Source organism: Alternaria postmessia (assembly GCF_024291825.1).
Source record: "Alternaria postmessia strain BMP 2775 chromosome Unknown scaffold_55, whole genome shotgun sequence".
Classification (NCBI taxonomy): Eukaryota; Fungi; Ascomycota; class Dothideomycetes; order Pleosporales; family Pleosporaceae; genus Alternaria; species Alternaria postmessia.
Window position 1 is genome coordinate 114,093 of NW_026260128.1, and position 19,530 is coordinate 133,622.

The following is a 19,530-nucleotide window of genomic DNA, read 5'->3' on the forward strand; positions in this document are numbered from 1 at the left end:
GATTGGCGAGTGGTCTGATGCGTCGAATGGAAAGTTTGCTGGTCGCGATGGAGCATTGTATGTCAATATAACTAGTGCTGGTCCGGGGACGTATACGATGCCGGATGAAGTGATGCGAGGAGGGTTTCGGTACATGACTGCTTTCCTCGTCACGAACACGGGCACCTACGTCAACATCACGGATGTGCAGCTTGAAATCAGTTTCCAACCTACATGGTCGAATCTGAGAGCATATCAGGGGTATTTCCATTGTAACGACGAGCTGCTGAATAGGATATGGTATGCAGGCGCCTACACGCTCCAAACCAACGCCGTACCATCCAACACCGGCCGCTGGGTTCCCATGCTCGCCAACGGCTGGGCCAACAATGGTACTTTGGGACCAGGAGAGACCATCATCGTCGATGGCGCAAAGCGCGATCGCGCCGTCTGGCCAGGCGACATGGGCATTGCCGTGCCTTCAACTTTTGTCAGCACTGGAGATCTCGAGAGCGTGAAGAATGCATTGCAAGTCATGTTTGACTACCAGAATCCAGATGGCTCGTTCCCGGAAGCTGGACCGCCGTTGTTGCAGCAGAATAGCGATACGTACCATATGTGGACGATGATCGGGACGTACAACTACATGCTCTACACGAACGATGCAGCCTTTGTGCAGAAGAATTGGGCGAGGTACAAGAGAGCTATGGAGTATGTTTATGCTAAAGTCGAGGTGGACGGATCTGGTTTGTTCAATCAGACGGGCACGAGGGACTGGGCGCGCTGGCAGACTGGCTTCAACAACACCGAAGCGAATGTCATTTTATATCATACACTGCAGACCGGTGCGAAGCTCGCAACATGGCTCAACGACACCGCGATGACCAACGGCACTAGGCTGCAGGATTTATGGACATTACGCGCCACGTGTCTTCAATCAGCAATCCTTACCCACACCTTCGACACCGCGTACGGCGCATTTCGCGACAACGCTACACTCACCACTCTCCACCCCCAAGACGCAAACAGCATGGCCCTCCTCTTCGGCCTCGTCTCTCCTTCCTCCGCCCAGGCCCAATCCATCTCCACCGCGTTAACAAAAAACTGGACGCCCATCGGCGCCGAAACACCAGAACTCCCCGGCAACATATCCCCCTTCATCTCCTCGTTTGAGATCCAGAGCCACTTCACCGTCGGTAATACACATCGTGCGCTGGAACTGATTCGCAGGAGTTGGGGCTGGTATGCTAATCACCCCAACGGCACGGGTGGAAGCACGGTGATAGAAGGGTATAGGACGAATGGGACGTTTGGGTATAGACAGGAGAGGGGCTACGGATATGATCCGAGTTATGTGTCGCATGCACATGGGTGGGGCTCGGGGCCTACGAGTGCGTTGACGGAGTTTGTGGTGGGACTGAAGATTAGGGAACCTGCGGGGAAAGTGTGGGTTGTTGAGCCGAGCTTTGGCGATTTGGAGGAGGCGGAAGGGGGGTTTGTGACGGGATTGGGGAAGTTTAGGGTCGGCTGGGTGAATAAGAAGGGTAGAGAGAGGTATACGGTGGGGATTGAGACGCCGGTGGGTACGAAGGGTTCTGTGAGGTTGCCGCTTGAGGGGATGGGAATCTATATGGAGGTGATTTTGACGGTGAATGGTGAGGAGATAGGAAAGGAGGGGTATACTCAAGTTGATGGACAGTTGGTTTGGGACGTTGATGGTGGGACGTATGATATACAGGTTAGCAGATGGTCCGATACGGTTGGTGTGAAAAGGAACGATGACGAGAGAGGACATGCTAGTGCTGGTATAAGGATCAATGGAGGGAGGAGTTGTATGGTCTCAGCCTTGCTGGGTCTGAGTGTTCTTGGTGCTGTTGTGGGAGGACTATGAGCTGCGGTAGCAGTTTTAGAGCAGATTGAGAGAATGAGGTGGCTCATCATCAAGTACAATCTACGTTATGCATACGACGAGCTGTACAGCGGTTCTGCCGTAACACTTCCAGTCAATCGATTGAGAAAAACAGAGGCAAAGACTATACATAACCCAGCATGAGAGCACGATACTATTGTCAGATCCTGCGTCAAAATAGCAGCTGTGTAATTTCGACCCATCGACTGTTGATGATAAAGGGCGCCGGTCGTTTGAGTGACTTGGGTTTGCAGTGACATTACCATTGGTGTGCAGGAAGTCTTTTTTTTTCTTTCAGCTTACGATCCGATGAAAGTTTGTAAGTATCTGCAAAGCGCGCTTGATCTAACAGACTCGAGTATTAATGGATTGGTAGTGCCTCGGAAGTTCGAAGCGTAAAGATTGGGGGCGGAGCCTTTTCATTGGATATCCTCAGCCTAATCCAGCCTAGACAGCACAAGAGGCGTCTTCAGCTGAACGCGGCTTTCACTGCCTTTTCTCTACAAACAAGACTTCTACAACAACTCCCTTCGCCGCGCACGCACCCTGTTGCGAATAGCTGCCATGTACCGAACGACCTTTAGGCATATTCCGTTGACGCGTCCAGCCGAACAGACACGACTCCTAAAGCTTCAGCCTGACATTGACGTCATTCGGCTCAACATACAAACTTATGAGCTTGCGGAGTGCCCAGAATTTGTGGCACTATCGTATGAATGGGGCGATGGCTCAGAGATACACGACATCATTATAGACGGGGCAGTCTTTAAGATACGGCAGAATTTACGCGACGCCTTAGAACATATACGAACCCTTCAGGCGGATACATCGAGTACGAGGCTATTCGATCATGACTCGCCTTCTTTCTGGATTGACGCCATCGCAATCGATCAGTCGAACGATAGGGAAAAGCCTCATCAAGTTTCCATAATGGGAAAGATATACCGTCAAGCATCCCATGTCGTAGCTTGGCTCGGCCTTGAACAGGGTGACGATTGTTCAGGCTTGGCTTTGGATTACCTGAGTACAGGCCCTAAAGTATCGTCCGGATATTATAATGATCATCCAGACTCATTCACATTCTCGGCAGAGGAAAGGGCGATCAGCAAATTGTGTGACCGATCGTACTTCCAGCGCATGTGGATTGTCCAGGAGTGTATTCTTGCCAAAAAGCTTCACTTAGTCTGCGAGCTTCACTACTGTCCATGGAAGTACTTATATAACTTCAACAGGTACTTATATTCGGAACATAGAAATGAGTCAGTCAATATACTCTTCTCCACCAAGGAAGAATCCGAATATGATTGGTCGCATTCAACAATTCAGGACACTATGTCTCGCATCCTGGGCGTCGCCGTTGGTAGACATTGCTCAAGATTCCACGACCGAATATACGGGCTGCTAGGGATCCTTCAACAAAGCTACGAGACGATTGGTATGGACGTGAATTATGGAGCTAGCCTTGAGGAGGTGATGATCAAGACCCAAGATTTTCTCACCTCTGATCCTGAACATGATTATCCTGGAAATTCCCCTTGGTGGATTTCAGAAATTTTCAGACCAGTCGCATCAATAGATGTGCAAGGAAAGGTCGCATGGTACTGGCAGATGAACGAGATCATGTACAAGCTCGACGCAGATGTGATTAGAGGATTCCATTCGTTTGAGACTCTCCACGATGAGAAAGTGAGGGCATTGACCTTCCAGACGATCTGCTGGATCGTTGGTGGATATGGAGTTGATCTTTTCTCGCCTGCCGAAGGAAGCACTCCTCTGAAAACCACGACGATGCAGACTATCTCCCTCGAGTCCCGAAAGCACGAGGATTCAGAGTATCATCGCAAACATCGAGTTTTCACAATGCATTCGCGGTATAGTATAGGGAACTATACGTATTGTATCTGCTTAACGCACCGGCCCCGCGCGCCATATTGTTTGCCAGACGACTATATGATGACAGAGTCAAATTCATGGGGATGCAGAAGTTTGCTTGAGACATACAGCAAGCACGTCCGACTCCTGCGTATACTGCGGGAGGATCTCAAGGTTTCTGCCGAAGTGTCTGATTTGGAAAAACCATCGCCACTTCCAATCCAGATTCAGTGGATGGTGTTCTCTAATCTTCTGGCGCAGTATTTTCTCAGCAAATGGTACACAATAAGCTGGCCTGACCGCAGAACCAAGACTGATGGCTTTGTAAGGCGGATCGAGCGAGAAGGGAAAGATTTTGGTACCTTTCTCTCAGAATCTCTATTCGACAAATATAGCATGAGTGTGGCGAGTACATCTGATGAGTTGCCCGCAAATGCTCTCAAGTCAGTTGAGATTGAGATCACCAGTAACTCTGACCCTGTCAAGAAAACAATGGTGGCTTCATTATACGATAATGGCCCTGGAGCCGAGTTGTCAAGAGCCGGAAAATGGGCGGCAGAAGTTGAAGTATGGTCGTCAGATGAAGAATGGTCGTCAGAAGATGGAGAATGATCTTTCCAAAGTCCAAGTCAACACCACCACACGTGACCCGTCGCCGCCTAGCCATCCTGCAAAGCCTCCAGGCCACTCTACCACTCACCTTTCATCCGAAGTCTATCTTTATAATGGAATTGTTTGATCTTGTCTTCGCCTCCGGGCATATGGTCAAGAAAGAAACAATACAGAGAAGATTAGCATGGCCCCAGCACATGGATGACACGCTCTAATCAAAGAGAAGCTACCATTTTTTGTTCGTGCGCCAGGTCGAACTGCTTGTATTCCAGGCTGTTCGAACCGCCAAGTCAGCATAGGCAGACGTTATTGTTCTCTTTTGCTGTCTTGAAGGCCTGGATTAGCGTACACCATACTCGGATTACATATTCGGTGCAAAGACCATGTTAATCTTCACCTCCGTATAGCAACCAACATGCTACCATTCGGCAGAGATCCAGTATACACAAACGCGCTCATGGAGGGTATATATCGCTATCGTCATGACTTCGTATAGCCACCTGTAGGCCATTGCCCATCACCCCTTGCTCAGCCACACCAGCCTACCCCATGGCCACCCTCAGCCTATATTATCATCTCGCCCTCATCCCCCTCGCCACCCCCAACATCCTCCCCATCATCCTCATCCAAGTCCTCCAACGGATAAGTAAGGATAGCCGCAACATTGCCCAGCCCTTCCAGGCGCTTCCCAGACTCATGTAACGAGCTGAGAACGCGCACCTCACCACCCTCTACATCGCGCACCTGATCAACCAACTTGACCCATCGGCGCCTCTCCTCGACGTTTTGCGCGCGGAACAGGGCGTTGTTGATGAGGAGCACGCCGCCTCCGCGTCCCACTGCACCTTTGGCAACTGCGCGCTCCACCTCGCGGGGTCCGTACCACGCGCGTCCGTCGTCCAGGCGCATGAGGGTGCTGAATTTGTCCATGAGCGCTGTTTCGCGCGCAAACTTTGTGTCGGAGAGTTTGTTTGTTATGGCTGGGGAGGAGAGGACTTCGTTGAGGGAGTGTGTGTGCGCTGATGACGAGTGTGCGATGATGATGGTGGGTATGAGGGCCATGAGCGGCTTGTTGGTTGTCCGCGTCGCTTCTGCTTTGATGTATTGTAGGAATGCTGTCGCTACGAAGCCGGGGCTGGCGAGCAGGAGGGGTAGTGTTTTGCCGCCTTGCGCCGTGTTGGAGGTATTTGGTAGGTCGATTTGCCGTAGGAGGGTGGAGAGCGTTGTGGAGAAGAATCTGTCCATGCCTTTGCTGTGTCCGTCGACGCCACCTCGTCGTTTTCTGGGCACCGAGACCTCAATCTTTTGTCGCAGTATTGTTTGGTGTTCTGTGATCATGCAGATGTGCGCGACGCCTTCTCCCATGACGACGGCCCATAATTCTGCGCGTTTGGACGCATCGCATGCCTCTTTCAGCTGCTCTAATGCGACGCTGTCCCAGCCGTCTGCTTTTTCAATGGTAAATTTGCGATTCAGCTCCAAATCAAGTGTGTGATGCTGCCCTAGTTTGACATGCTCGTTCTCTTTTGCTACGCGACCGGAAACGTGTAGTTGTTCGGAGCCGACGTCGAAATCGGTCGATGTTACGGTGATGGTGAGGTCCAAAGCAATTCTTTGCGACGACGTGGAGCCGGCATCTGATGTCTTTGAGACTCGTCGGACTGCTTTGGCGCGTATTTGGTCGTGTTCTTGGATCAGGTTATAGGCGTGCCACATATCCTCAGGCTCCTCAGGCAGCAGGGTGACGAAGCCCGCGCCTGTTTTTTGTTCGATCTGGCTTTTGAGCAACTTCATGATGGCGTGGTCAGGGGTATCTTTGCGTGTAGGGTCAGTGGTGGTGGTGATGGAGGGACAATAACCAGGCGCGTCAAGTTAGCTACGCAGCGTGAACTTTTGGAAAGTAGTGACGCAACCGTGGGATGGAGGGGCACTAGTGGGGGTCCACCCTACCCACCAACCCATGCACGTCTCGCCCTAAAGGTATTCACTCCCATAGTCTGAGACTTCAATGCTAACTACTATGAATCCTTGAGTGCACCTTTTCAGTCGATGCAGAACTGAGAAAAGAAAAGAAACGTGCCTCTTCGTTTGGTTGGATAAATTTACAGGGCCTCTAGGCAAACAGGCTTTCACTAGCAGCGGGTATCACTTTGCAAAAAGACTCGGAAACACAGGTATTGAACAAAGCAACTTCAGCATTCGCTCGTAGCTCATGTAGTCGCTATATACATTATAAGATAGATATATACAAGAATGTTATGTAGACCAAGAAGCCACGCTCTACGACCTGGCCTTGATGATCTCAGCAGCCTTCTCACCAATGCCGTACATGGTAGCCTGGAGATGGCAAGAGGGAATAATAGGAATGATAGAGGCATCAATAACGGAAAGATGCTGAGTACCGTAGACCATCAACTTGTCGCTGACACAGCCACCGTCCCTCTCAGGCATCATGGGGCAGGAGCCAGACGGGTGAGCAAGAGTAGGGCTCAACATAGACTGCGCAAGCAGGGAGTTGTAAATATCCTCATCCGAAGTGTGCTGAGCACCAGGGACAGTCTCAGAAATCTTCTTGCTGGCGAGCTCAGGGCGGGCCCACACGGTACGGAAGAATCGCAGACCAACCGCCATGATCATACGGTCAATGGGGTTGACGAAAGCGTTGTAGATGACGTTGGGAGGACCGTTGGGGTTCTTGGCGTCAATGTAGACAGTACCGCGGGACAGCGGCTTCTCAACTCCGACGAGGCCGTAGCTGCCATCGGCAGGGACGGGGAACTCGGCGACGGCGGCGTCTCTGCGGGAGAAGATGTCGGCGATCACGGCGCGCTGCTTGGCGAATCCGCTGGCAAGCTTCTTGTTGGACTTGTAGATGCTGGGGAGGTAGTCGGTGGCTTTCTGGCTGCTCAGACGGCTGATGAGGCTGTCGGTGTCGTTGGTCATGTCGGGCAGGGAGATGAAAGCCAGGGCGTTACCACGGGCGTAGGTGTAAGGACCAGTCTTGTGCTCGACGTACTGCTCCCACGCAGAGGCGTTGAAGGTGGCGTTGGTCATGAGCGAGTTCTGGTTGGGGAAATAGTTGGAAGTCGTGTTGAAGACGACGGTGGCGTAGGGGTGGTCCTGGAAGTTGGAGCCTACTGCGTCGAGCTCAATCTTGACCGGGATACCGGCAGCCTTCAAGACGGACTTGGGACCAATACCACTGAGCTGGAGGAGCTTAGGGGTCTGGATAGCACCGGCAGCCAAAACCACTTCCTTCTTGGCGTAGAAGGTGGCCTTCTTGCCGGTCTTGTCGGTCACCTCGATACCAGTGGCCATGGTCTTCTTCTTGCTGTCAAAGATGATCTTGTCGGCAGTGGTACCGGTAAGGATGTGGAGGTTGGCACGAGTCTGGATGGGGTCATAGTACGCGTAACGAGCGTGCGCACGACGTCCAGTGGTAGCATCCATGGTGTTGGCGTACCAGGAAGGACCGTAGGCCTCACCGGCGTTTCCATCCTCGGGGAGGTAGACACCGGAAGCCTTCCATGCCGCCCAGTAGTCCTTGATATCCTCGTACTGGTTGGAGGTGATGGAGACCTTCAACGGTCCGTTACCGTAGGTTGACTCGTCCCAAGTGATGTTGAAGTCCTTGACAACATCGGGAGTGGGAGGCTGGAAAGTGGTGCCCTTGATAAAGGCCTCCTCCATTCCCTTCCATCCCCATCCCTTGTTGCCAAGAGCCTCCCAGGCATCGTAATCGGCAGCAGAGCCACGGTCGTAGACCATGCCGTTGATGACCGATCCACCACCAAGGACCTTGGCAACGATAACCGCATAGGAAGTGTTACCAAGACCTGGCTCAGGGAGCGAGTTGATGTTCTCCCAGATCAGACCGGCAGCCGAGGTCAAGTCGTTGGCCTTGTAGGGGATCTTGGTGTTGTCGGTGTCGACATTGTCACCAGCTTCGACAACAAGAACAGTCTCTATCAATCTGTGTTAGTACCTCTCAAACAATTAATGTGTCATGATACATACTACTCTTGTCCTCGGTGATACGGTTGGCTACAATCAAACCAGTAACACCTCCTCCTACAATAACGTAGTCATACTGGGGCTTGGCGGCAGCACCAAGAACAGGTGCTACAATTACAGCAAGAAGCTGAACAGCAACGGCTAAACGGGAAAATGCAGGCATCTTGAAAATCCAAAAGAAAATAAGTTTAAACGAGGGTAAATTTGGATGCGCGCTGCAATGAACTTCCAAAGGGTGCACCCACTAGATGCTTTATACGGACCGAACAAAACACTTACTCGCTGCTCACATTGGTCGAGAACATGTTCGCCACGTGGGAAAGCCGATATTGGGATGAAATCGGTAAGATAACACCGCAAAAGTAGTCGGCCCACAAATACCACAGAGCGAACGATAGCTTGGTAAATTGTTTGTATGCAATGTGGCGCGGTGCTGGCGGCTGCCATGTACACATCCGTTCTAGAATGCGAACCTGTAATCCTTCTGGTAGGGGTTCAGAATCCTAGGCCTATAAAACAGGGCGCATAGAGATCGTGCGCTTGCTCCTCCCTGACTCCTGGTGAACATCAGGGCCTTGTGGGCGCCTTCTCGGTCCGGGGCCGGGGTGCTAACGTTCTTCCACCAGAGAAGATAAGCTCGCGGCAGTCAAAATTGGAGCGAGGTACGTTCGGTGGGCTGATGTTGCGGTGGGCCGATGCAAATCTCTGCGGCTCGTATGTAGAGCGTAGAGACGGACCGGATGAACGATTCATGGTCTTCACACACCGGGAGCCACGCCCCGCTTTTGGACGGAAGACAAGACAGAAGACACGGGCAGATGTCCTCGGCTATAGACTAGACTAGCATGTGATTGAGTTTGAGCTACAGGTGTAGCAACGGCAGCGGCGTAAACAACACAATACGAATCTGGGGTACGTTTAGGGTCCCATGAGCGCATTATTACTTCGGAGATTTCGCAAAGGACTGCACGAGGGATGCGGCGCCCCTGGGACTCGGCAGGTACGGTTTTACGGTAGACGCAACGTGATAAGGCCACCAGGAGACCCGAATCTCTGATTCGCCATCTGAACCTGTCTCGGGAGGCCTGGTACCGCGGTTTCGGAGAGTGGGCGCCCTTTCGGGGTCAATGTCCTGCTCGCTTGCAGAGGACAACCCGCTAAGCTTTTGATCAGCATATCATTTCCTTTTCTTTTTCCCGGAATTTAGGCTTCGTAACAGTCGTTCCAATGAGGTACATTGCAAGTACCGACGGCGCACAAGTCTTGTTCGTTGACGTTTAGTGCAAATTGACCGGTGAGAAGGCGAATCTGTTTGAGTACGTTAGAGTATCCTTCTGCACGTCTGACGTTACTTCAGGATGCTGAATCAGAGGCTTCTAGTGGCGACCGTGACCAGCGGAGTAGTAGAAACCCGGCCCCCTTGAGCTCGCAGTTCCGCGTTCTTCCCTGTAGTTTGAGTTTTAGACTCGGTCGGTCGGGTCGCGACAAGGGTCCACATTCTGCGGGCCAACGACAAGAGCCCGATGAAATATCTATGTACCTTGAAATATAATCGTTTCAGACTCGGTCGCACGCAGATGAGTTCTTGCGGCACGACGTGGGAAATGAAAATGCATTGTTGCGTCGTGGTCGACGGCAGTTCTTTCGACTCCAGAGTGCTGGAAAGGAATAAGGATCTCGTGGGACTGGTGGCGCAAATGGTGGCTTCGGTTCTTGATACCGGTGAGGGACGGACGGAGAATTCCACGGCATTGTTCTAGCTAGCACGCTAGAGGCACTAGTACCACTAGCTTCGTCTGGCCTGACATTCGCTACCACCTCTTCCACCATTCCCATCTTCTGGTGAGATAGACGAAAGATCGCGCAACACGTCCATGCGGCAACACCGAGAACCGCGGGACGATGCAAGATCGCACGTTCGCCCTGAGGCCCATCGGGCGGGTAAATGCGTGCGCACTGAGTGTCCCACCAGCGTTGCGACCAAGGTTTGCGAACCTCGGATCTGCAACAAGATCTACAACATGCGTCGTCGTCTTCGATTGTTCTCCTGCTCATACATAGCCACGGATCCTTCTCTACATGGTGTGACCTGTCCGGCTGTGTAGTGTACACTTGATTCATGGAGTCCCGCCCGCCGAGCTTTCTGCTCCAATTGGGCCAAATTGCAGCGTGTGGGGCCTCAATTTATGCGGCATCACTTCCAATTCAGCTCGGAGTGCGTGACCCTAGGATGCACTCCCAGAGATCCCCGTGTTGGAACGTTTCGAATGACGGTCTCGAGCGAGTGCACCTTCTTTGATCGATCTGGCGGCCTTCTCCCGTCGCCGCAACCGTGCTGTTTAGCTTTCGCTTCGCCAGTTCTGACCCAGTGCGGCCGACACGAGAGATGAGTGGCGCTGAAGAACATACTTGAAAACCCCCGACGCACTCCCGTTCATTGAGTGGACGTTTGCTTTTTCTCCTTGCTCACCGATTGTGACCTTTGCAACCCATGCCATAGCGCATTCCGAACGACCCCGCCCCAGTGCATTATGGACACCGCAGGCACACAGGAATGGCCGGACGAACGATTGAAGGTCCTTATCCCGGTGTGGACCTTAACGCTGATCAGTACCGCATTCTTGGTATGGAGAGTCGTGTACGGACTGCGATCGCGCAAGTTCATCATCTGTGATTACCTGTTGATCATTGCCACTGTAAGTCTCGGCGTGCTTCAGCCCTACAACCTCGCCGACGGTACGGGACACGGTGCTGATATGGTGATCTCAGGGTCTCAACATCGCAGCGACGTCGCTCAATCAAGTAGTCGTGAACAATGGTCTTGGACGCCATATCATGGACCCTACGGTCTTCCCGAATCTCAGAACCTACAGTTACTATCTATGGATCACACAGATCGTTAGTAAGTTTGCAGCACTATACTCATCTTCTTGTTTGCTGACGTGTAGCGCGCAGACATCATTGCCGTTGCGTTTCTGAAGTGGTCCATCTGCGCCTGGCTGCTCGTGCTGAACTTCTCCACGCTGTACCGAGTCATTATCTGGCTTTCGATCTTGATGGTTACTGCCTTTAACTTCCTTGCACCAGTTCTGACATTGTTCGGATGTACACCCCTGGAGCGAAATTGGAACTTTGGATACACTGGAGAAAGCCATTGCTGGGCGAAAGGCACACTCGCGCTATCCTACTTTCAGGGTATCAGCAACATCATCACAGATGTAGTCTACATGGCTGCACCTCTCATCTATCTTTCGCGCGTCCAGTTGAGCAAGCGAACTCAATGGGGTATTCGCATTGTCTTCTTGCTCAGTATTCCGTAAGCGAAAACGTCCACAAGCTATATGACCTCCGCTGACGTTCTGTAGTGCAACGATATGCTCAATCTTCAAAACCATCGAACTCAAGTCGATCACTAAAACGCAAGACCCGACATGGGACGGTGTCTCTCTCACTATCTGGTCCAGTTCTGAACTCTCAATCGGTATCCTCATCGCATCGCTTCCACCGCTCCGCAAAGCATTCGATCACATCTTCAAGAGGATCCTACCCTCAACCATCACTGGTTCAGGAAAAACACCACAATACGGTTACGGTCGCTCTACCGGCCAAGGCGCAAACAGCATTCACATGAAGAACTTTCAAGGCAGCAAAGCCTACCACTCCCGATTACCCGGCGAAAGTATCCTAGACGGCGACGACGAGAGCGATCGAGCCATCTTGCCCGACGATGAGCACAAGGGCCCTGGGATCATGAAGAGTACCAATGTCCAAGTCACCGTCTCGGAAGATGTGGAAGAGGCAGGGAGTAGTTCAAATTCCAAAGGCGGCGAGAGCCCCAAGATGTATAAACCAGAGATTGACTGGGCGAGTCCACACTTGGAAAGTGGCGATGGTCCGCATCACCAGGCTCGGTAATGACGATTTTTTAACGGTCGAAAAAGGAAAGTTCCATTTGTGTATATATATATATAGTTTAGGTCTATGTTGGGTGGTGGCTGGACTGCCTCCATGGTTGGATACCCACGTTTTCATGTACATGATACAATATCATCATGTCTCGAGCGAACAGCTCGTAACGACAGCATCTTCTTGACTGGTGTGAGCAGATGTTTCGTTAATCCATTGCCCTGTCCGATCTATCGCAAACTGGTACTAGGCAGTTTGATGCCCGGCTGAATCTTCACCGAAAGGATCACTACACTTCTTATATCGCTTGGCAATATTACGCTAGCTGGGCATATCTCCGATAGTACACGGTTGTCACTTTGGTGGCGCTTTCACATCATCGACAGCCGACGCAGCAGTAATGAGGGTTTGCACATGTGTTTATGCAAATGCAGTAGGGGACCAGAGCCGACTGTGTTGTACACGCTCCTGTCAGTCCAGTTTTGTGGTGGTCATGGTTTAAGTGTGACAAGAGCCAGATATATCGCTAACCATGTGAATCCACTTTGCCATGTATGCAAACCCAAGTAAACATACGAGACGAACAGGAGGGTTCAAACTACTCCCTCATTACCTCTCTTTGACGCGTAGAACTATAACGGAATTGACGACTTTGGTCCACGGATGTACTTCGGCGAGAATATCAAACCCAGTAGTCTGGAGGTCTTCGGATAACTCCAATATCTAAATTTTTGTCAGCCATTCGGTCCTTCTAGACGATCACGCAGAGCAAGTATCAATTACTGACCGGATACAATACACTCCGCATACCCTGTGCACTTCTTGCTACCACTAATGTCCCAGGCGCCAACTTCCCCGCCATGCTCTTCAATATGTTGAGCTTTGTATAGGTATCTGTGCCGACAAGTGCGGCAAGAAATACCACTTCGCATGATTGCCATCCTGATGTCGACGATGTTGTTTCTTGTGTAACGTCTTCGCAAGCAAAACTCATGCGGTTGTCCTGGTAGCCCAATCGCTTGCACAAACTTTCGCTGACAGACAGCGCGGTGGTATCTCTATCTATGTTATACACCCGCGAGTTAGGGTGACGATCCAGGAAACAGAGCGAGGTGAGTGGTAATGGGCCGGAGCCGATGAATGCGATTTTGGATGGCGGCGTTGGGAGAAACGCTTCTATGGTTGCGCATTCCAGCCGAGAGAGATCAACATAGTTTTGATAGTATGGGAAGGTTTGGAGAACACTCGAGGTTTGTTGTTGTCTCGCTGACAATGGTTAATTGTTTTGTTTAAAATGATGTACTGTATCGCTGAGTTGTACTTACTACTGAGATCGTTGAGCATACGCTTTGCCCAGAATTTCTCCAACTCTCCTTCGGCTTCTGAACATAGTGGTCGTAGGTTCGAGCAAAGACTCTCGATACCGGGTATACGGAAGAAACATGACGTGAATTCCGTACTGTAAGGTACAACACAAAGATTCACAAGTTGTGTGAGAAGAGAATTAACCTGTTCTGACGGTGCTAACGACGATAGTCCGCTGAGTACCGTGTATATTTCTCTGATCTCGGAGACTAGCCGGTGCGCCGCAGTGCTTGTTGCGTTCGGTGTGACGGGAGGGGTGACGGCAAGAACGGAATCGACAGGGGTAGTCGGCTTGGATTGTTGCGTCGTAGTCTTGCGTTCAATGTACGCCATATTGAAATGCAAGTAATAATGTTGTTTTTCGCTGTTATGTCAGGCTGTATGGTTGTGTTTGTGTATCTTACTAGACACGAACCATCAGTTTGGCAAAGTTTTATACGTGACTGTCAATGTCAGCTGTTGCACGAAGAACAAGCAGCACACGTGCGCAGCTGTAGACTAGAAAACTCTTTTCGCGTTTGCCATGTGTCAAACGCATTAAGCGGTAATATCGTTTGTCTGGTTGGCTGAGTACCATGATGGTCGTGTGGGATAGTAAGTTTAGCTAGGGATGACCCGAGATACAAGCGGGATCTATGCTCAATGTAGTACAAATGTGTGGGGTTTGATACTTGTTGGGCATGAAATGTTGAAAGAAGACCTATAGACTTCACTCCGGAAGCAGGCACGCATTATGACCCGCATCTTCAGGCCCTAACGGCAGTGTGCAGATCAAAGTCTTCTCTTTCGCCCGCAGCTTCCCATTCGAATTTTCGAAGAGTTCGAAGTCTGATTGACGGCCGCTCTAGCCGCTCAGTCGCGTATATCGTGTCGATGGCTTGCCGGGCTGATGTCAGGCGTGGAGGTCATAGGCCATCGAGAGACGCCTTGCCACTTATACTTGTTACCGAGGAAGCCTTTCATGGCTGAGCCGTCAATAGACTCGTTTACCCCCCACCCACGTCTCTCTCACTGTCATCTTCCTCAAAGACTCCGGGTCCAAGGATTCCAACTGTTCGTCAAGCACTATCCAGTCCGCATACGCCCCTGCCTCGATGACACCAGCTTTGCCTTCTAGAAACGCACCGTATGCAGCATTCACTGTAAATCCCTCTAGAGCTTGCTCGAAAGTGAGGCGTTCCTCAGGGTACCAGCCGGTTTTGCCACCATTTGGATCTAGGCCTGTATGTGGACTTCGTCGTGTGATCGCTGCATACATTCCTTCGAATATACTCGCGGGCTCCACTGGAAAGTCACTCCCAAGGACTGGACGAACTGGTAACAATGACCGCATTCTGTAAGCCTCATCTTTTGTTCGTTGTTGACCAAGTCTACTCTCCGCATATCCCATATCCGAGGTCGCGTGCGTGGGTTGTATTGACGCAATGATGCCGAGGTCTAGCATTCGACGCTGGTCATCTGGATGGATAATCTGGGCGTGTTCGATACGGAAACGATGTTTAGCTTGACAGTCACGGGGGTCAGCGTGGGGGCACAAGCTTTTCAAGGCTGCCTCAAACGCGTCAATCGCAAGCCTATTAGCAAGATCCCCTATAGCATGGATATTTACTTGATATCCTGCGTTGACGGCCCAGTCATGCGTTACACGTGACAGTGTAGTTGCGTTGACAAGGAGCGAGCCGGAGGACTCCGGCAAGTCGCTGTATGGCTCGATCATAGCTGAGCCCCAAGAACCCAAAGCTCCGTCTATAACACGTTAGTTTATAGATGAGAGTGGATCATCAAAACATACCTCCGAAAAGCTTGACGCTTCTCACGTGGAATTTTCCATTTGACGTCGAAACCTTCTTCACAGCTTCAGGACAAAACGTGTTGCGCACATCGCATTCGATCATGGCATTGACTCTGACAGTCCAGTCCGGATGGTTCGCCAGCTCTTCATAGAGCTCCAAGTCTGCCGGTACTACGCCGGCGTCGTGCATTCCGACAATGCCATACTTGTTCAAATCAGACATCGCAGCTTTGATGAACTCGGTTTTGCGCGCCTTGTCAGGCTTCGGGTAATGCTCCAGGACGATATCCATGGCATTGTCGCAAAAGACACCCTTTGCTGGGACATCGCCTCCGGGAGGTACATCGAATGATGGGAGAAGATCGAGCACCTTCTCGGATACCCCTGCAATAAGCGTACTGAGTTAGCGCGTCTCTCATACTTACCCGCTCATTGGGGTTTACTCACAAATGCAATGTACGTCAACCTACACTATGTCAGCATATGTTGCGGGTGCAGTTCATACTGGGAACTAACCCGATCCAGCATGACGTAAAGATTCTTGAAGCTGTCATCTAGCTCGAGATCTGCCTACGCGAAGGTTTAGTAGGAGTATAGTTGCCATGAACAGTTCGACCTGATCAGTAGTAACGTACTGCGGTAGGCCACTTCCCCTCAAAATGAGCTTGATCCCAACCAACGCCTCTCAGCCATTGTTCACTAGATCCTTTTTCCGGACGGGCTGCCCTGTACTCTACCAGTCTTTTCTGCACCTCATCCATAGATTCGGCACCAAAGAGGCTCACGGAATCTAGAGACTCTCCAAACTGTATCAAGTGACCGTGTCCATCCCACAGACCGGGATATACATAGCCAGTACGTGCTTCTTTGACTGTATCATCGGATGCATAATCTACAAAGACGCTCGAGAATTTGCCGTCATGGATGGTGAAGCATTCTGCCTGTGGAAGCTTCGACGATAGTGTCCTGACGTTCTTGTAGCAGTGTGTGGGTACGAACAAATTCGGAAATAGCGTGGATGGTACGTGCTCGCTGATGAAAGCGGGGAGGCCGATCTGATATATCAGAGCGGCCAGAATCACAGGCAGTGATACCGAAAGAAAACTGAGAAGGGTAGGCATAATGCCCTTTCAATTGCTGTTGGCGGTGTTCGGCGTTCGTGTCACCCAGGTTTTGCTCACCAGAAAAGGAATTTGGCAGGCGATAAGCGAGGGCCAATGACGCGACCGAGGAGAAGATCAGCATCGCGACCAATCGCGCCCAGCCTCCCTTCTGCCTCGAATTGTCCAAATAGTCCCGTCGCATCTAGTTAAAGGGCGTGCAAGCTCAGGAGCGTCACGCCGTGAGTGTACACTGCTCGACTGTACACGTTCTCAAGTTGGAGTACCCACCCAATTCGGATGGCGCCGCTCGTGGGCCCGTTCCGCCCGCTCTACTGGCTCCTTGTCAACAAAGCAGTAGCTTTCGAACAAATTCCGGTCTACAATATGCATGCGTCTTTTGTATGGCAGTTTCAGTGAACTGCCTCGTGCTCGATTGCTAGATCTGAACGGGTCGCATCATGAAGATGGCATCCAATCGGAAAAGGGCGGTGAGCGAAGCTACCAGCAGGCTTCGTGCATTTCTTCTTCACAACTCGTTCATACCGCACACCGGTGTACACGCATTAGGCCAATGGCCCCTCTTCCCACCGCGCCTCTCGACTTAACTCCACCCTAGCTCCACCTTGGCGCAAATGAAGATTGGATGGGAATGTCGAATGCTGAATGGAAAGGCTGGGCGTGCAGCAACGCTAGTGTGGGGGCCGACTCTAAGATTCCTACACGACATAAGCCGAAAGCTTTGCGACGTTCAAATTTGAGTATAGCTCTTACATGTCGGATCACACGGCTTTGAGCACACCAGATGGCAACGACTGAGCTCGACGACCTTCGGAAGCAGTTAGAGTCGCTCCAGCGATCTCATGACGCGCTACTGAAGAGCTTATCAGTAACGAACGACACTTTCAAACCTTCGGAGGCTCAACACCTCCGTCGCACATCCACACGACATGGCGGCGATGCCATCTTTGCCGATACCTCGACACTATCTGATGACAGCAGCGACGATGAAGACGACTATTTTGTCCAAGACGAGCTACCTTCCCACTCATTCGACCATGAACATCTACGCGAACACTTGAAGACTCACGACTGGACTGAACATGGCAGAGAGATTCTTTCTTCAATCATCTCCGATCCCGCGAAGCTTACCAAGCAGCCTCATCTCTTTCATATGGGACCCGGGCCAGCGGATGACCGAAGCCACTATTCACATTTCCAAGTGTATAATGTCGGGCCTAACGGTTTGCCAGAACAGGTTGAAGTGGCCGGCCCCGATAACAACATGAGTCGAGCTACAGAGATCTGGCATGCACTACGGGATATTGGAAAACGACCGGATGAGAAGGTGGTCGGACGTATCACCATCGCGCGAGAACCTTCACCCATTCTGTTCGGTGCACTGCACCTGACGATGCATGATGCTTTCGACATGGACGAACTATTTCGACATTTGGTCGAAACGGAAGCATCATCTGCGCACATGTTCCGGGCCTTCAATCAGAATCCTAAACATCAGCGAACATTCTTCTTCAACTTTGAGTATTATACCATTGTTGGAGATGACTGCGTGCCGATGCAATGGCAGCGTGCGGATAAAATTACAGGCCATTCTGACCATCACATACCACTTTCGCGATGCAGCGCCGTTGTTGCGCTAGTGCTATATGACGACAAACCACGCCGGATCCGCAACAGAGGAAGACGTGCGAAAACACAGTTCGGATGGGTGAACGACGTGTGGTCGCCATGGCAGGTCTTGCAACTTGAGAGCTTTCCGGACTGGAAGTCGACACCAGCGAGTGGAACCCCATACACTTTCGAGACAGGCCACAAGTTCTTGAACGGGGCGGAAGCATTTCTCCATGCCTTGCTGACAGAATATCGGGATGCGAGGAAGAGATTCGACGAGATATATAGACGCATCACCGACCTCGTCACCCCACCTTTAGGCTTCTTGTTCAGCGAGGAGCTACGATCAGCGCGGTTGTTCGAGGACAAGGATTTTACATGGATTCGCCGGTATTTCTACGCCCACCAAACGTTGGGTAACGTCAACAACAGCATCAAGTCCATGATCGACGCTTTCGAAGACACGTTCACCGATGACATCTGGGAAGGCCAGAACAAAACGCTATGGCCACTATTTGAGGAGTCGCCGCGCAATGACCACTGGAAGCGCCGTCTGCGGTCGCTAAGGCTCCAATTTGAACGAGAGATGAAGGAGCTCCGAACGATCATTGCGGAAAACAACGAACGACGTCATGAAATTGCGACCTTGCAGGAGCAGTTGTTCTCGGGTACTAGCATCCAGGAATCGCGTAAGTCTGTTGAGCTGGCGGACGTAACCGTACATCAAGGATACAACATCAAGGTCTTGACTATCGTCAACCTCTTCTTCATGGTATGTTAGCAATGCCGAGATGCGGCTTCATATCTACGTGCGACTAACTCATTGATAGCCTCTTACATTTGTAACGTCCGTCTTTGGTATGACGAACATGCCAGAGAGTCCAGCACCGTTCTGGCCATTCGCAATCGTTCTGGTAGCAATTTGCATACCCTTCTTCAGCATCATCGGTTTCCTCTCAACCAAATACGGCTACGCTATCTGGGCACAGAAGACAAAGGAACTATGGCGATGGCTGCGACCGAACAGCAAGTCCAAAGTTCCTGACGACACGGATCTGGCACCGCCAACGGGCGTGAACAGGACCATGTCGACGGAAGCGGGCATGCGATTACGACTGGGTGACAGGGATGGTATGCATATAGGGGCAGGTATGTCAAGAAGGCGATCAAGTGGGAGGCCTGCACCTAGTCATCCGCACATCCAACGCATGGTGGAGAGAATGGGCGAGGGGCGGGAAAGCGGGCTCGTGCGCATGGGCACCGTTGCGACTGACGAAAAGTCAGACACAGAAAAAGAGAAGATTATGAGCACAGGTAGGGACGCTATCATTGATATTCGAGAGCCTTAG

General features: G+C 51.3%; 7 protein-coding genes across 7 annotated transcripts; 3 read left to right on the forward strand and 4 right to left on the reverse strand.

Moving 5' to 3' along the window:
• Window positions 1-97: 97 nt before the first annotated feature.
• J4E82_007745 (uncharacterized protein) lies at window positions 98-2,032 on the forward strand (the record flags this gene model as incomplete). The annotated part of the gene is made up of 2 exons (XM_051733987.1): window positions 98-1,175; window positions 1,890-2,032. 2 exons carry the CDS (start codon window positions 98-100, stop codon window positions 2,030-2,032), a joined length of 1,221 nt encoding a protein of 406 aa, XP_051586276.1.
• A 2,904-nt stretch (window positions 2,033-4,936) lies between these two features.
• J4E82_007746 (uncharacterized protein) lies at window positions 4,937-6,166 on the reverse strand (the record flags this gene model as incomplete). The annotated part of the gene is made up of 1 exon (XM_051733988.1): window positions 4,937-6,166. The coding sequence occupies one exon, from the start codon at window positions 6,164-6,166 to the stop codon at window positions 4,937-4,939; it is 1,230 nt and encodes a 409-aa protein (XP_051586277.1).
• Window positions 6,167-6,652: 486 nt separating this feature from the next.
• J4E82_007747 (uncharacterized protein) lies at window positions 6,653-8,549 on the reverse strand (the record flags this gene model as incomplete). Its single annotated transcript, XM_051733989.1, has 2 exons — window positions 6,653-8,337; window positions 8,390-8,549. The coding sequence occupies 2 exons, from the start codon at window positions 8,547-8,549 to the stop codon at window positions 6,653-6,655; spliced, it is 1,845 nt and encodes a 614-aa protein (XP_051586278.1).
• Window positions 8,550-10,917: 2,368 nt separating this feature from the next.
• On the forward strand, window positions 10,918-12,301 carry J4E82_007748 (uncharacterized protein; the record flags this gene model as incomplete). Its single annotated transcript, XM_051733990.1, has 4 exons — window positions 10,918-11,082; window positions 11,156-11,288; window positions 11,342-11,702; window positions 11,752-12,301. 4 exons carry the CDS (start codon window positions 10,918-10,920, stop codon window positions 12,299-12,301), a joined length of 1,209 nt encoding a protein of 402 aa, XP_051586279.1.
• A 600-nt stretch (window positions 12,302-12,901) lies between these two features.
• J4E82_007749 (uncharacterized protein) lies at window positions 12,902-13,990 on the reverse strand (the record flags this gene model as incomplete). Its single annotated transcript, XM_051733991.1, has 3 exons — window positions 12,902-13,015; window positions 13,080-13,558; window positions 13,618-13,990. 3 exons carry the CDS (start codon window positions 13,988-13,990, stop codon window positions 12,902-12,904), a joined length of 966 nt encoding a protein of 321 aa, XP_051586280.1.
• A 640-nt stretch (window positions 13,991-14,630) lies between these two features.
• J4E82_007750 (uncharacterized protein) lies at window positions 14,631-16,570 on the reverse strand (the record flags this gene model as incomplete). The annotated part of the gene is made up of 5 exons (XM_051733992.1): window positions 14,631-15,403; window positions 15,450-15,833; window positions 15,897-15,915; window positions 15,966-16,019; window positions 16,085-16,570. 5 exons carry the CDS (start codon window positions 16,568-16,570, stop codon window positions 14,631-14,633), a joined length of 1,716 nt encoding a protein of 571 aa, XP_051586281.1.
• Window positions 16,571-17,354: 784 nt separating this feature from the next.
• J4E82_007751 (uncharacterized protein) lies at window positions 17,355-19,530 on the forward strand (the record flags this gene model as incomplete). The annotated part of the gene is made up of 2 exons (XM_051733993.1): window positions 17,355-18,953; window positions 19,012-19,530. 2 exons carry the CDS (start codon window positions 17,355-17,357, stop codon window positions 19,528-19,530), a joined length of 2,118 nt encoding a protein of 705 aa, XP_051586282.1.